At 37.8% G+C, this 14,991-nt stretch overlaps 1 protein-coding gene and 1 long non-coding RNA gene across 2 annotated transcripts; one reads left to right on the forward strand and one right to left on the reverse strand.

Annotated features, from left to right (window-relative positions):
- Nucleotides 1-156: 156 nt before the first annotated feature.
- On the forward strand, nt 157-1,146 carry LOC132257023 (uncharacterized). The gene is made up of 2 exons (XR_009468233.1): nt 157-514; nt 975-1,146. It is a non-coding gene; the product is annotated as an uncharacterized LOC132257023 (long non-coding RNA).
- A 2,467-nt stretch (nt 1,147-3,613) lies between these two features.
- LOC132257024 (uncharacterized) lies at nt 3,614-13,737 on the reverse strand. Its single transcript, XM_059753704.1, has 4 exons — nt 13,442-13,737; nt 6,997-7,427; nt 4,773-5,310; nt 3,614-4,678 (listed from the first exon to the last, which is right to left on the reverse strand). Exons 1-4 carry the CDS (start codon nt 13,479-13,481, stop codon nt 4,443-4,445), a joined length of 1,245 nt encoding a protein of 414 aa, XP_059609687.1. The 5' UTR covers nt 13,482-13,737; the 3' UTR covers nt 3,614-4,442.
- Nucleotides 13,738-14,991: the final 1,254 nt, after the last annotated feature.

The raw sequence follows: 14,991 nt of genomic DNA on the forward strand, positions 1-14,991 counted from the left end.
GGGCTTTGTACATCGGTGTGTGAATCCGTTAATATTTTCTTTCTACGGACGAACAGCTTTTTTTCTAACATAATCTTATGTTAGAATGTATCTTAATCTTATGTAATCTTAACATAATCTTATTCTTATAACATAAGACGTTCATTTACACGTTAGTACAAATAAAGTGGAAAAACGATGGATATTGTATGACGCGTAGTTCCAGAGATTTCTTACTGGGGAAAAACCCTATAACACAGTGTCTTTCATCCCTAGAACCGCACGATCAGTCACATATTATTTTATGAGTTTACATATGATATGTCACACACAACATTTGTTACACATGTAACAAATTGAACTTTATTCATACAAAATCTCATACGATACCATGTGGGGATATTTCAGACATGATATCATGTTTTTTCGTGAGATAAATCGAAAAAATTTTCCATGTCGCCATTGTACATATTTGGTGCTACAGCTGTTAGAGTGAATTGAAACATCCAGAAAAGTTGAAAATATTCCAGAAAATGTATGTAAATTTTTATTATTTTATCAGGAAACCATTCGAAGTGTTCTTACATAGTGTGTCGAATGGAAATTACAACGAGATGCATTATAATTTAATGTAAATTCAGACGAATGATTTTGTGGCTAAAAGCCAGTGTTTTCCGTGGAATTTTTGGAGTTTTTTGTCGAGTTGCGCTGCAAATTTACGTGCAAAAGATCTGCGCAACTCGATCAGATCAGATAGAGGAAGCTTCTGAGATAACCCGATGTGTGTACTTCGGGAGGAAACTTCCTCTTTCTCTTGGAAGTGTATTTGTGGCCAACTCATTATCTGTGGTGTCCGGGAGTGTCCTCTGTTAATTATTTCTCACTGAGGGCTTTTGACTATTGTTCAGCATAAGTGTCGATGTTCATGAATAATTTTTCAATTCTCGAAACCCAATTAAACTGGCCAAATTTGTGATAGTACTTTGTCTTTTCAGTGCCTCCTGAGGACACCAGAGCATAGAAATGCCGGCAACAGACTCCTGGACATCGGCAAGGCGCAGGCAATGCATAGAGATCCGAAGTGCGAGGCGAAGGAGCTAAGAATGCGACCTCTGGATGATCATCTCGACCACACGGCGACAGAAGGAAAAATGTACATTTTTTTTTTAATAAAATTTGGAAGCGTACTTTTTTGTTTTTATTACCGCTAACGTGTGAAAATCACACGTTAGCGATGTATCACATAAAGCTTCATATGAGGTCCTCTTCAGAATGTAGTGCTCATTAGGTACTTTCATTTACACTGGGCCGTATGATAAGTGTCTTATGTTGTCTCATGTGCACGTTGGATTCACATAGTTTTTCGTATGTTTTTGTCCTTCTCGTGTTCTGACAAACACGTATTTGGATGTCATAGGACTCGCGGTTTCAGGGACGTGGTTTACATATGTCAAATTCATATAAAATACACAAACGCCAAAAGAGCTATGAGGCAAAAAAGAATATCGTTAGATTATGTATGAAGACAAATATTACAATGTGCAGGAGAGGAGGTATTTTGAGCTACTCTGGTCTGTTTTACCCTATTTCAATTTACTCATGGAAAATCTCTCTTAGACTCAATGTATCATCTATTGCTGCGTTCAGTATAAACTTCTCCAACCTGGCCAGTCACCACTTCCAGATCTGTCCGATCGTAATCTTATCTTTGTTAGACACAGCGTTTGCGTTCTGAAGCCCAAGAATGTACATATATGTTGAAATATCATGATAGTTAGAGTCAGTAATTAATACTCGATATTCTGAATAAAATTTAGTGCCAAGGAGTTGTGAAATACATGAAATCGTACTTAACCGTGCTTTTAATATTTGTACTTTATAATTGATTTCAGCAATAATCGGACTATTTAAATGAAGAAAACACAAAAATATATACAGCGTATAGGGAGATTCTCGATTTTTTTTTCCTTATTGCAAACAGTGTTGGTCAAACAGCTTCCTAGTAAGCTAGTACCACACTCTAAATTCTTATTATCGTGCCCTCCTGAACAAAAATCCCTCCTTGTAATCTCCCTTTGGGACATCAATATACATCCAGTGATAGGGCTTTTCCATCGTTTTGCCCTTGAGGATGGTAAGCAACGCTAAGACGGCGATGGACGCATGGGGGGTGGGGTCGATAATAATTGAATAAACTAAAACTAAACTAAAACTAATTTACAAGTACGGAATGGTAAATTTTTTATTCTCTTAATTTATTTCCGTACAACATTTCGGAGGCTTGTTCGTACAGTACATTCTGTATTAACTATTGCCTGTTTTGATATGGAGTGTGCGTGCTACTCGAAGCGATCAATGTATAATTGGAGTAGTTATCAGTTCTGCTGACTTTATATGCTAGGGTTTGTTATAAGAAAAGAGGAAAGAAGACGCGGCCCAGAGTGTCAACAGTGCTGACCGGGCAAACATATGAACTTCCTCACTCAGTGTTGGCAGTGCCATGGGTCAGCGCTTTAGACCGCACGACCATCGAGTCCCCCTCTTAGGGTATGAATAACTTTTGGATTACTGCAGTCATCGTCAACACCCATTATTAGAATTGTATTACTTGGAGGTTGGTCTTTAACAATCTCTGAGGGCTCTTGCTTGTCAAGCAAGGGAGCAGTCTTCGTCACTGGTCGACTGTGTATCCCAATCATGGTCCTGATGTCTGAACTCTGGTTCTCGAAATACGACAATTTTACCATAATCCCTTTGCAAGAATACTTACCTGTTCATAAGGTTTCAGACATGTTCTACGAAGCATGTTTCAACTCTCGTTCAAAATTCATGAATATTTGAATCATTGATGTTTGATACCTTATTTCCGAGTTGCATTTTGAATCCATTGGAGTATCATCCCATTGATTTAAGGTATCATGTTTAATTACCGACATTTATCGATGCGAATTGCATACAATTCCATTCGTTTAAAACAATATTAAATTTATGTAAAAAGGAAATTGCCTGCTAATCGTATCGATCAATGACGATAACTTCAACGCAAAAAATACAAGTGTTATAACTGTTGGAAAATCTAAATATTATTACAAGAGGAGAAAAAATAGGAATTAGTACCATAGCATCATTTACAATAGCATTCATCACAATAATATTTTCTATCATCATTTTATCGAGAATTTTACTTAACAAGAAATTTATGATCTATTCTTAAGGGTCTGAAGGAAGGTGATTGTTCGGATAAAATAGAAGAAAAAAAATTACATATTTTTTGCTCAATGGTTGTGTATTAATCCTCTTAAAGCGCAGGGAACAACATATGATGATTCATAGGATGAAAGGGCAATGAATAGAAAGGTGGGCAGAATTTGTGAACGTTGTGCCTCGATTATCCCCAAATTAAAACAACAAAATAACGTTTGCGTTGACAAAAAATCCGGATGTTGATTTTATGACAGAAGTTGGGACTTTTGCAGACTCGACAAGTTACAAATCTGGTAATACACATACAAAAAAAAGTTGTTTTCAAATATAATCAATATATATATATATATATATGTATATATGTTGCATATAAAGTATAGAGAATGTCGATATAGAAAATATAATAGTACTAGCATATAAAATGGAACTGTATGTTACGGACAAAAATATGAATTTATCTCTTCTGTAGCTGATACAATTCTTAACAAACAAACTTAAATTTTCTAGACACGCAGATTAGCATTTTAAACAACGGGGGAAAATAAATAATATATGGAAAGGGTAAAAACAAATCCCAATTGACAATGTTCGACTACACTGAGACTCTGACTTGCTCACAACGTCGATAAGACTTGTCAAAACTACTAGTCATCACAACCAGTCAATTTGGAGGTAAACGACAATACCACGACTAATCCTCTTCACTTTGAAATGCTGAGTCGAAACGGAGTCACGGCGTGAGCGCCGTGACTGGGCAATGTAAACCATCAGTCCGTCCACCGCCCAAATGAATAAATTAGCATCCGGTAAAAGGCCAACTCCTACTTTGTTTTCGTATAATACGATGGTCAAGGTTGAACTAAAAAAAAACTAAGAAAAATATGAAATAATTTTACGGAATCTTCCGAACAAAATGTTGAAAAAGAATGCTAAATATTCATAAAATCGGACAAACTATTGGTCAGTAGTATATTGCTAGATGCGCGCTAGAAGCAAGTGTGAAAAGGAAATTATGATCGACTCGCAACTGACAATCGTAAAGATTAGTCATTTTGGAGTCTCTAGGTTGCCTAGGTTGGATTCGAGAAATCATATGTTTGACATAAAATTCTCCAGTACTCTCTAATGACTTCTTTCCACACTACCGTGGTCTTTTATGATGGAGATATCAGAGAGTTGTCGACGCTTAAATTGTCAATTGGGATCACTATGCTGTCGTACTTCAATGTAAACCGCCATGCCTCCTCTGCTATCACGGTTCACTGGACTGCTGCTGTGGCGCCAGTGTTGAGGATCATCATATTCTTTATACTCGCCACTTCGTTTTCCAATCGTGCTAGTTGTGATTTGAGGTGGCAGTTCTCTTCTTCTTTATCCAGGATTCCCACTACACCAACAGCCAATGTTGTTGTAGGTCCTGTACCACGCCGCAACCATGCTTCGCCAGATGCACTTACGCTAATTCCGGAGTCGCGCTCATCGCTACTTCCTTCACCTGAAATATTTCATTACAGCACTCAATATGCATGCGTAGGCCTAGACACGTTTTTCAATTATTCAGAATACACAGATCCAGTTTCGCTACTCACCGTCGGCCCATGGTGAAGACGCACGAAGAGGCTCCTGCTTGATGTGGTGGAGCGCTAACAGAGCACTGGCAGCAGCATCCTTGTCCCCTAAATGGCTCTTATGTCTCAATTTTAACGGCAGGTTGACATCTGTCACGGCAATAGCGGGCACCTCGCAGCAATGATCATCGTCTCCACTAGCCGTACCACTTGCGCAGCTCCCGGAAGAGGCGTCGTAGGGTGAGGCGGCACGCCGTGACAGATTAAGAGCATCTTCTGGTTTGGGTAAGTTTGGTACCGGCAGGGGGGCTGGATAAGACTGATAGTGTAGTGGCGGGTGCAGATCCTCACGCTGTGGACTCGGAGGTAAGAGGGCGGGATGAAGGGATGGTGGGTGATGAGCGAATAAAGACGGGGGATGAAGTTCCACCGGCGGTGATTCTGTGATGTTTGTGCCAATATTGCGCACAGGACTCCCAGCATACATTTTGGCGCGCTTCGTAATAGTCAGCACTTGCTCCGCATTTGGCAACGTCGCCATTATTTGATCGACACTCACCTGCAAAAACTCACAATTTTTAGTAAATGAATCATACATATTCATATAAATAATAAATAAATATTATTGTTATTATATACCATTTCTAACTGTTGCAAAATTCCAACTGAAGTACATAATAATTTCGTACATCAGTTGGAATTTTTACTTTTATTCTGAGAGAATTAACATAAACATAATTCTCAGAAACACCCAGCAAACATATTGGCCTCTGAACTTAACCGTGTCTTTCAACTCTTTCTCAATTAATCGATTATTAATTATTGCTCATATGCACAGGCTTTTATGAGCATAGATTGCAGCCAGGCGGTGAAAAAAAACAACTCTTTCTCAGGTTATACAAGCCATACTTTCCTAGGTCATGAAGAAGAAGAGCAAAGGGCGAAAAACTAGTTTATAAGCCAGAAAGATTTGGATTAACCGCCACTTGATATCTCTAGGAAGTTCATTCCAGAAAATCACCTCGTCAACAAAAAGATCGGGGGCCAGGGTAAGGGCCGACGGGGTAGGCACGCCGGTGCTGCAACCGTACGGTAACCTGCCAAGTTCTCATGGTGCCTCCACGCGACGGCCCCCGGGTAATGCAAAAGTCATGAGCGCTCCGCCCCACATAGGGTGGGTTTGGCGGCCGGCTAACAACCGCCCCTGTAAAAACCCATTGTTACGAACATCGAAATAATGCCTCGAACAGGACGGGATTCACGGCAACGACCACGGCGAAGAATAAAGGACTTACAATTTAGCGAAAACGAAGTACATGGTCACCGGCGACGGAGCATCCAGATTCAGGCAGAGTCTCACCATGGACGATTGAAACTCCCAAGTAGTACACGACTTCAAGTACTTTGGTTCGAATATGACGTCTGGCAACGAAGTCCGAAGTGAGGTCGATGAGAAGCTAGCGACGGAAAGTAGATGCTACTTCGCACTCATGTCAGTGTTCCGGTTCAGAAACGTCTCATAGTCAACAAAGGTCAAAATCTACAGAACCATCGTGGAAGCAGCACCACTGAACCGTACGGAGGAGAGAAAGCTGCAGACTTTTGAGAGACGGATTCTGAGAAGGATATATGGGCCGACCCAAGATGCGACTTCGGGGGAATTCCGTATCCGGATGAACCACGAACTGGAGGAGCTCTATGGGACCGGACATTGCCGGACATTGCCGGACATTGCCGCCTCTATTCGGGCAAGAAGTCTGGGATGGCTTGAGCATTTGCACCGCATGCCAGACGACGGAATGCCCACGAAACTGTGGTATCTTGCCCCCTTTTCGGGGCCTAGGAGAAGAGGCCGGCCCCGAAAAAGGTGGACGGACGTGGTGGACGACGTCCTCAGGGCCCTGGGTGTGGTGCATTGCTGACGGGCGGTGGCGGCGGATTGCGAAGAGTGGAGAGGCATTGTGGAGAAAGCCATGGCCCTTAAAGGGACGTAGGGCCACTTAAGTAAGTAGTAAGTAACAAAAAGTTAGTTTCGGAGGATGCGGCTCCGCGATCTCGACACAACGAGACTCGAAGACCTGACAGACCAGCCAGGCGCGAGTAGTTCAGCCAAATAATGAGACTGATGCAAGCGAATGTAATGAAGTAGTTTATAGGTCAATGTATTCGTTGGATAGTTTTTTGAAAAATATATATTTTGAATAAAATTTAAAAGAGACATAATTATTTTTAGTTCAAAACTTACCAAAGTTTCTCCATTGATATTATATTTTTCTTTAATGGCCTCCAATTGTGCCTTGAGCACGTGGTTTTCTTTAGTAAGCTCCACAACACGTTGTTCTAGCACCATATCGTTGAAACGCCGTTTCTCACGCGACCTCTTAGCTGCCTCGTTATTTCGGCGACGACGATCCCAGTAGCTATCGTCTTTTTTATTATCCGGAATGAATTCCCGCTGTTTCCGTTGTGTGAATAATTCTTTTCGCTTCACACTCAATTCATAGGACCCATCATGGACGTAGGCTTCTGGAGAATGTGGTGATAAAGGAGATACGTGCTCAGGGCCGTACATTTCTGGTTGCCCCATGGGACCTACATGATGGATCTCCCCTGCAGGCGAGCAACTCTGTTGCCTCCCCACGAAATCAGCCACCATCATGCGCTGCCGCAATACACCTGCCGTAAGTAAATAGAGTAATTTAATTAAATTTCTTTCCCACTGCGGTAACATATGTAAGCAAAGGCAGAATCACAATTAGATCTTGGTTAATGGGTTTATCACTAATCTAAGTGGCTCCTAAATGCGCCCTTATTCTATTATGTTTTTCCTTTTTTTTAAATTAAGAAACAAATGTGGAAAGACATACTTTTCGATTATTGATTACTGAATCCTGAGATTTTTTGCAATATTTACTTGACTACAGTGCGGTAGTAACAAATGCAAAAAATTTGTGAATCAGTTATTATGGGACCATTCTCAATACTTTGTCAAATTGTCATTGATTATGTTTCCGAATCCAACTCGTCTTTATCGAGACGGCTCAAAGTTCGTCTTTGAATTTGAAAGCTACCGAGATTCAAGCGTAGAAAGTTAAATTAATATGGCTGCATGAGTAATTATGTTACAGACTAGTGGCGTATGTAACCCACTAAAGGACGTCAAGACACGTCTTTTCGGTGCGATGGTTGTCTCAAATTATGGTTTTTTTTCACCCTACCCTCTGGCCTTTACAATGAGTATTCAAATTATGGTATTCGAGTAGAAGATGGTACTTGGTGCGGTATTCGAGCAACACATCACTAGTTTATCCCGTCAATCATTTTACGCCACAAACTCAAAGCAGGGCAAATTTAGACAGTTTGGAGGCTAAGATGAAAACGCAATACTAATCAAAACCGACATTATGTCAAAGCTAACAGACGTGAATTCTGTATTGCAGTAAATTTATGTTTAAAGAGTGAGTTTTCTCGTTTTCCTAATTATGGTAAAAAAACCAAAAAGTCAATTGAAGGTGGAACATAATAACATATCATCTGAAAACCTGAGCTATAATTATGTAATTAAGTTGCTAGTTAGTGTCCGGTAAATTTTTAGGGTTATTTAGCTGAAAGAGCCACATTGTATATGTGACGGAATATCACTGGTTTATTGTTTCACGCATATAATGTTCTGATAAATGTTTTTTTTGTGCAGTATTAGGAAATTAAGCACTGGGCATTCCGTGTCCTTTCCCGGATTAATACTAATTGTGAAGTCTCAGTAAATTGTGTATAGATTTTTGCCATTATATTTCCCCTTGAGTTCATCAAAATTAACCAGCAAACAATTAACTGGTATTTCTGTGACGATATAAAATTTTTTCCGGCATATGCACATAGTGCTAATAGTCTATGCATGACAAATATTATAAAAAAGTCTTATTGAGAATAAAATGCAGTCGTGGTAAATGTTCGATGAGGTATTTTGAAATAATATGTAGGTCAATGGTATAGGCCATTTAGAACTATAGAATTGTTTAGATTGAACTCCAGTATTTTGGTACAATAGTTAATAAAATAGAATAGAATATTTATTTCCACGCTCATAACACAAACTTTTGTGAGCAAAGACTGCGTCCACCGACGTCTGAGTGCTAATGACTCCAGAGAATCACCCCGTCAACAAAAAACTAATTTCGGAGGATGCGGCTCCGCGATCCCGGCACAACGAGACCCAAAGACCTGACAGACCAGCCAGACGCGGGTAGTTCAGACAAATAATGAGGCTGATGTAAACGTTCAGGTACCGAATCAAAGACGCCAATATCAGGTTCTGGTCATGGTAAGTCGTTAAATAAAAAATATTTTAAGACACTTTCTTGACTAGATTGAGTGAAATAAAGTTTCCGCAACAAATCATTTATCTATTTGTAATAAAAATACGTTAAAAGCATTCATTTTATATTTTGCTGAGTAATAATAAGTCAATTTAAAATATGTTACATGAAAATCATTTTGGTGACCGTGAGTAAAAATGTATACATTGAAAATTGCGAAAAATAGTGCAACTCCGTAAAGTGTAAATTCATTGTATAATTTTGGAGGGGATATGATGTCCTATTTATCCCGCTTTCGTGAGAGAGTATTGAAAGATAATACAAATAAAAGACGTTGCTAAGTGAGACCTGCTTTGGACTACTTTTTCCATCTCGAAAGCATCATTAAATAATCGCCTTATTGTGCTTTCACTTGAGACTAGTTTCTCTTCACGTTCAAGAGCACACTCGCGACTCTTTTGCAATTTTCTTGTAACTCGGCATTCGCGCCATAATGATCGCAACGATGTTGAGAGCAGTGTCACTTTTAGCACGATGCACATTGTGTCATCGTGACTTTCTCGTTAAGGGAAAACTTAACAAAGTGTCACATGTGAAACATGATCCGATAAACACGGAAGGTGGAGAAATGGGTCACTTTCTCCGTATAGCTCTCTCGAGGTAAGCGCGCACATATGGGCCATCCTACGCGAGAGGAAACTTTCTCTCCGGTGAGAGGATGACATAGATGTTACCTCAGACGCATTACTTAACGCTTACACGTTCGTGTGCTCTGAGAAGCAGATATTAGAAAATTATGTGTAATTTAAAATATCACGTATATCATAAAAATATCATTAAAGTATTGGGACAATTAGAAAGTGCACAATACACAAATATAAAAATTATTGCCATTGCTTAACTTTGATTAAGTGTATGGTAATTTTGTTTAAATTTATATGATGCGCAAACAATAAATAATATTTGTAAAAGACAAAACACACACACACATATATATATATATATATATATGTGTGTGTGTGTGTGTGTGTTTGTGTGTGTGTGTATGGGTTTATTTATAAGCAAAAATTATATGCGATTCATTAAAAATTTTTTTTTTTAATTTGTCATTTCAAACACAATTTTGGGGTTAAAAATTCAAATTCAAAATCCGTTAAAGTACATGATATGCGTGTACTAATGGGGGAACTGTGATTTAATTTAGCTTGTTTCTGTGGTAATTTGTAATAAAATTCAAAATGTGTTAAAAACCTAACTCCATTTTGGAAATCATTCAAAGTTAAGTAGTTGCGGAGATTTACAATACCTTCCAAACAAGCCAAACATAGTTAAGACTGAACAAATGCAAAGTAAGATTTCTTAAGGTTTCGAGAAAATTTTTGATCTTTTTTAAAATTTCCGATTTTGAAATTTAAGATATCACTCTTTTACAGTGGAGATCGTATCGATTTATGTTATCACCATGGGTTTAGAAAGATTATTTTAGAAATTACAAAACGGTTCCTAACAGTGTATAGGAATCGGAGTTTGAGTCGTATTAATTTCAAAGTTTGAAATCACATGAGATTTTTGCACTTCTTTAAAAAATAAACATATCTTTTAAAGATGTTTAAATCTTAAGATGACTTCCACAACAAACTCATGTATATTAGTGTTTTTTTTTATTCAGGTTGCTTTTATATATTAAATAAAATCACATATGTTATTCTGTCACAATTCTTTCATTCATTTACTCCATATAATAATATTTGGTTAGTTAGAATATAGTATTTGATTCTAGATTTTAGAAATAAATTTTTGAAATCAGAAAGATTTCATATTTTTCGGAAAGGTCTCTGTATTTCCACCACAATAACAATATTTAGTTTACCAACGCTAGAGACGGTAAATCCTAAGAATGTTTTTCGAAACTTTGAAGCCAATTTTGATTATTTCTTCACCAAACGTTGTGTTGCGACGCCTTTTAGTATCCCTTAATATTCACCAATATCTTAAAAATATTCACAGCAATTATTTATTTTGAATGCCTATAGATCTTGGTAAATTGGTAATAAAATTTTAACATTTCGTGCTCAAGGTAAAGTTCATCTGATTCACGCTTGACGCACTACTTCTTAATAGTTAAAAAAAACTAAATTCAAAAATTTGGTTCTAAAGTCAAGCGATTCTGATGTCATCATTGGACATTCTAATTTGAGTCATATTTTTAAAGTATTTAACTCTTCCATCAAAAATACAATACTAAATCTAGGACGCTCAATTTTTTAATAAAAGATACTAAACTGTAGTAAAGCTCTGTACTCCGTGCAGAGAATGAAGGCAAAAACATTGGGTGACTGTAGTGAATCATGGAGAGCAATCCTCCGAAACATTGTATAAACTGCAATAGACTGAATAAGAAAATTGACAATTTCTAATACATTTTTTTTTTCAAATTTGTAAAACTGTTTTCAATGGAAAAGTAAAAACTTCATTACGAATTTACAAAAGAATTCTTTTGCGATAGTGAATAGTACAAACTGTTACAGTTGATAATATTTTTTGAGAGCACACCGAATATTGTGTCGACGATAACTTGCTTGCAAATGAAATTATTCTTAGTTTTTATAAAGAAAAAAAAACTTTATATTTTTACATAAATAATGCTAAAAGAAATGTATAAAAGAGCAACAAAAAAAAGAATTTTTTCAAAAATTCTTGGTACATCTATGCTGCGATAACGATAGACACCTTCGGCTATGTCATTGGACTTCGTTTCACTCTCTTTGTCCTGTAAATGGCGCGTCTGTCTTTGTTAGCTGAGTTGAGTCAGCGCATGAGAAGATGAACTTCTATTTGTCGTGTTTGTGCGACAAAATATTGCACAATTCGACGCAATTCCTCGCGAGACAAAGAGCGGGACGGATCAGTGACATGTGGCAAGGCCGCACAGGGTGTGTCAGTGCACCCTGCAAAATGCATGGGTCACCTTGTGCAATGCCCTTGAATCCGACCACTCAACTATTGGCGTGTCCAAAAATAGCCCAGCCACGCTGTTTCGTCATGACATAATCTTTGCGCGCTCAGTGGCACCCCCGACAAAGACGATTTCGCGGGTTGAATGAACTAACGACCCCCGGAGTTGCGGCGGTGTTGCGAGCCGTCTATTTTCTCTTGGCGACGTCTCCCTAAATAACTAATCACTAAATCTCTAGATAATATAAAGCATATGCTTATTCAGGATTTTCATAAAGATGAAACTAATCTTTGACCCTTCTACACTGTTCAATAAAATGTCAATAACCTAACATTTGCAAGACATAAATAAAAAAAGAAAAGAGATAAAATTCAGTTGACGTCGTACCAATTCTTTTAAGTGTCCAAAAGAAAATAATACGTGATGTTTTTCTTCAACACTAAATGCAGACGTGTTTAATGTACTTTTTCAGGAATTTTTCAATTAGCAATTTAGAAATTTACGTAATCCTCGTGTGCACCATTTTGCGATTCTAGTTCAAATGCCCATCAAATTAATGTGCAAAATATTAGAATATAAACAAAATCCTCTTTTTCTCATTTAAATAATTTACATTTAGGTAATTAAAATGCACTGCAAATTGAAGGAACCAATCAATACATTTTGATCTTAAGCTGAAAAAAAACTAAATGAGTGTGCATGAGATAGAACAGAATATCCAATGCTTATACTCCTTTTCATCGCAATATGCTATTATTTTGGAGAATATTAGACCCTTATTATAAAAACGAGGTAATTTGTCGTTTTTCTAATGTTGCTCTACATTGTTAACTTTTCTGGGCTACGAAATGATAATTTCTTAATAAATGTTGCATTCGAAAAATTAATCTTAGAATTATGTGAGCGACGAATAAAATAATCTAGCTCTCATCTCTAATATTAAAAAAAAAATTGCCTCATGTCACATTGTTTTTCTCCGCTAGTCTTCTCGCGACTTGTTTCCGCGAATCACAAGATAACGCATACACACACACACACACGCACATGCAATCATAAAAAATTGCGGAAAAATAAATACGAAAAGGTTCACTACTAGTTCGACGTGCACGTGACTTTCGAACCTGTAGTGTCCCGCGTGAATACAAAGGAAGTAATGTTTTAGTAATGAGAAGGATAAGAGAAAGATTAAAAACTCCTAAGCAGGAGGAATGGTGATCACAGTATAATTATCTCTTTTTCTGTAACCAATGCGCAAATATCAAGAGTGTGCAGTGACCCAGTAATTTCTAGGGCGCAATAGAAAGTAGTGAAAATACAGTCTCGCTTACAGTATGTGTGTTGGATAAAGCACACAAATTTCACCACATTCAATAGCAATTTCACCTGCCTTTCACATAAATTGTCTAAACTGAACCCACCTGGAGATGCTGTAAAAATAATTCCCGGATCAGGGTGCATGGTTCTTTCCTTATCCTTGATATATTCGCACTTTAGTGTCTCCAAGTAGATGCACTGTCACACAATTTCTTAATGTTCGCCTTGTTGACAACGAAAAACACACTGTCTTGATCGCGAAATTGAGGGCACGCACGCGCGATCTTAGCGTTCCACTCATGTGCAATGTCAAGCAATGTCTGATCGTCTGCTCGCCGCGCAGTCAACAAAGTGTGATGTCGAACACACGTTGGTGGGGATAACGGAGCACCGCCATCCATCGTACAGACAAGTAAATTCTCTTCAAGCTCAAAGTATAAAAGCATTTATCAACACTATGCGGATATACCGCAGATCATTGAATAAATTACTAATTATTAAAATGAAATTTTCCAAAAATTTATTTCAAAGTATTTTCAATACTCCGTGCAATCCTAAAAGATAGCAAAAATGTGAATAATCACACGATTCGCGTGTGCTTATGGGGGAGCTGGGATTTGCTGTACCTTTTTTGTCTGTGGCCAATTTTAAATGCGACAATTTAAAAATATAGTAAAACGGGAAATGTGTTCAAATTTTTACATGAAAAATATAAACCAGTATATAACTTAAGTCCTTTCGTTTCGATAAAAAAGTCTAAATCCCAATCAACGGGTGTATTTAAGACTATCAAAAATCGTTTTTTGATAGTTGACGTCTGTTTTATTTTTGGGTAGATCTTAATGTGTTCTATTACGTGTAAAAATATTACATGGGACATATCGGCAAAAATTTAAGAAATACGATATTTCTGAAAAACCTCGATGTAGAAAAATTTTCGATGCTACGCTGTAAACAATAAAAAGTCGACTTTTGATACTTTACGAGTTGATTTTTACGAATTGTTTCGAAGAAAAGTACACGAGACTCTATTCATAATATTTCAAAAAATATGAGTGGAGTAACCTAGGAAATATTGCATAAAAATAGAGTAGAGCAATATTATCAATTTATCGCAAGATACCGGGGAGTTTATGGAAAAATTAATAAAATTTCAAAGCAATATCAACTCTCAAACTTCAAACCGCTCTACTGAAAAATTGCGATTTTGACTTTTGATAGTCTTCGAGGCACCTGTCGATTTATAAACGTCTTGACCTGGACTACGAAAATACTTGAGAGGTTATGCATAGTATCTCTGTAATCGCGCAAAAACAACTCCAATCGACTCAGGTAACGATAAAATGTGGTAAAATGGGAGGGGACACTTTTTGATTTTCGTGTCTGTTTGTCCTTCCGTCCGTCCGTCCTTCCGGCGTGACAAACGGCCTTGTGGGGCCTAAACGGTAAGAGATATCGACACGCGGTTTGCGCCAAAGGAGGTTATAATAGACTACTCGCGCCTTTTGTTTGAGAGATGGGACATCCTGCCGCTCCGTCATTTGTGTATGGACAGGATAATTGTCTCATTCCTAAGATGTGGAGTGACTTGTGAGCTGCTGTTCGTGTGTGCCGCCCGTGGCAAGGGTGAGTCATTCCTAGTTCCGAGGCCTCT

This window comes from Phlebotomus argentipes, unplaced genomic scaffold (assembly GCF_947086385.1).
Source record: "Phlebotomus argentipes unplaced genomic scaffold, Phlebotomus argentipes genome assembly contig_75, whole genome shotgun sequence".
NCBI lineage: Eukaryota > Metazoa > Arthropoda > Insecta > Diptera > Psychodidae > Phlebotomus > Phlebotomus argentipes.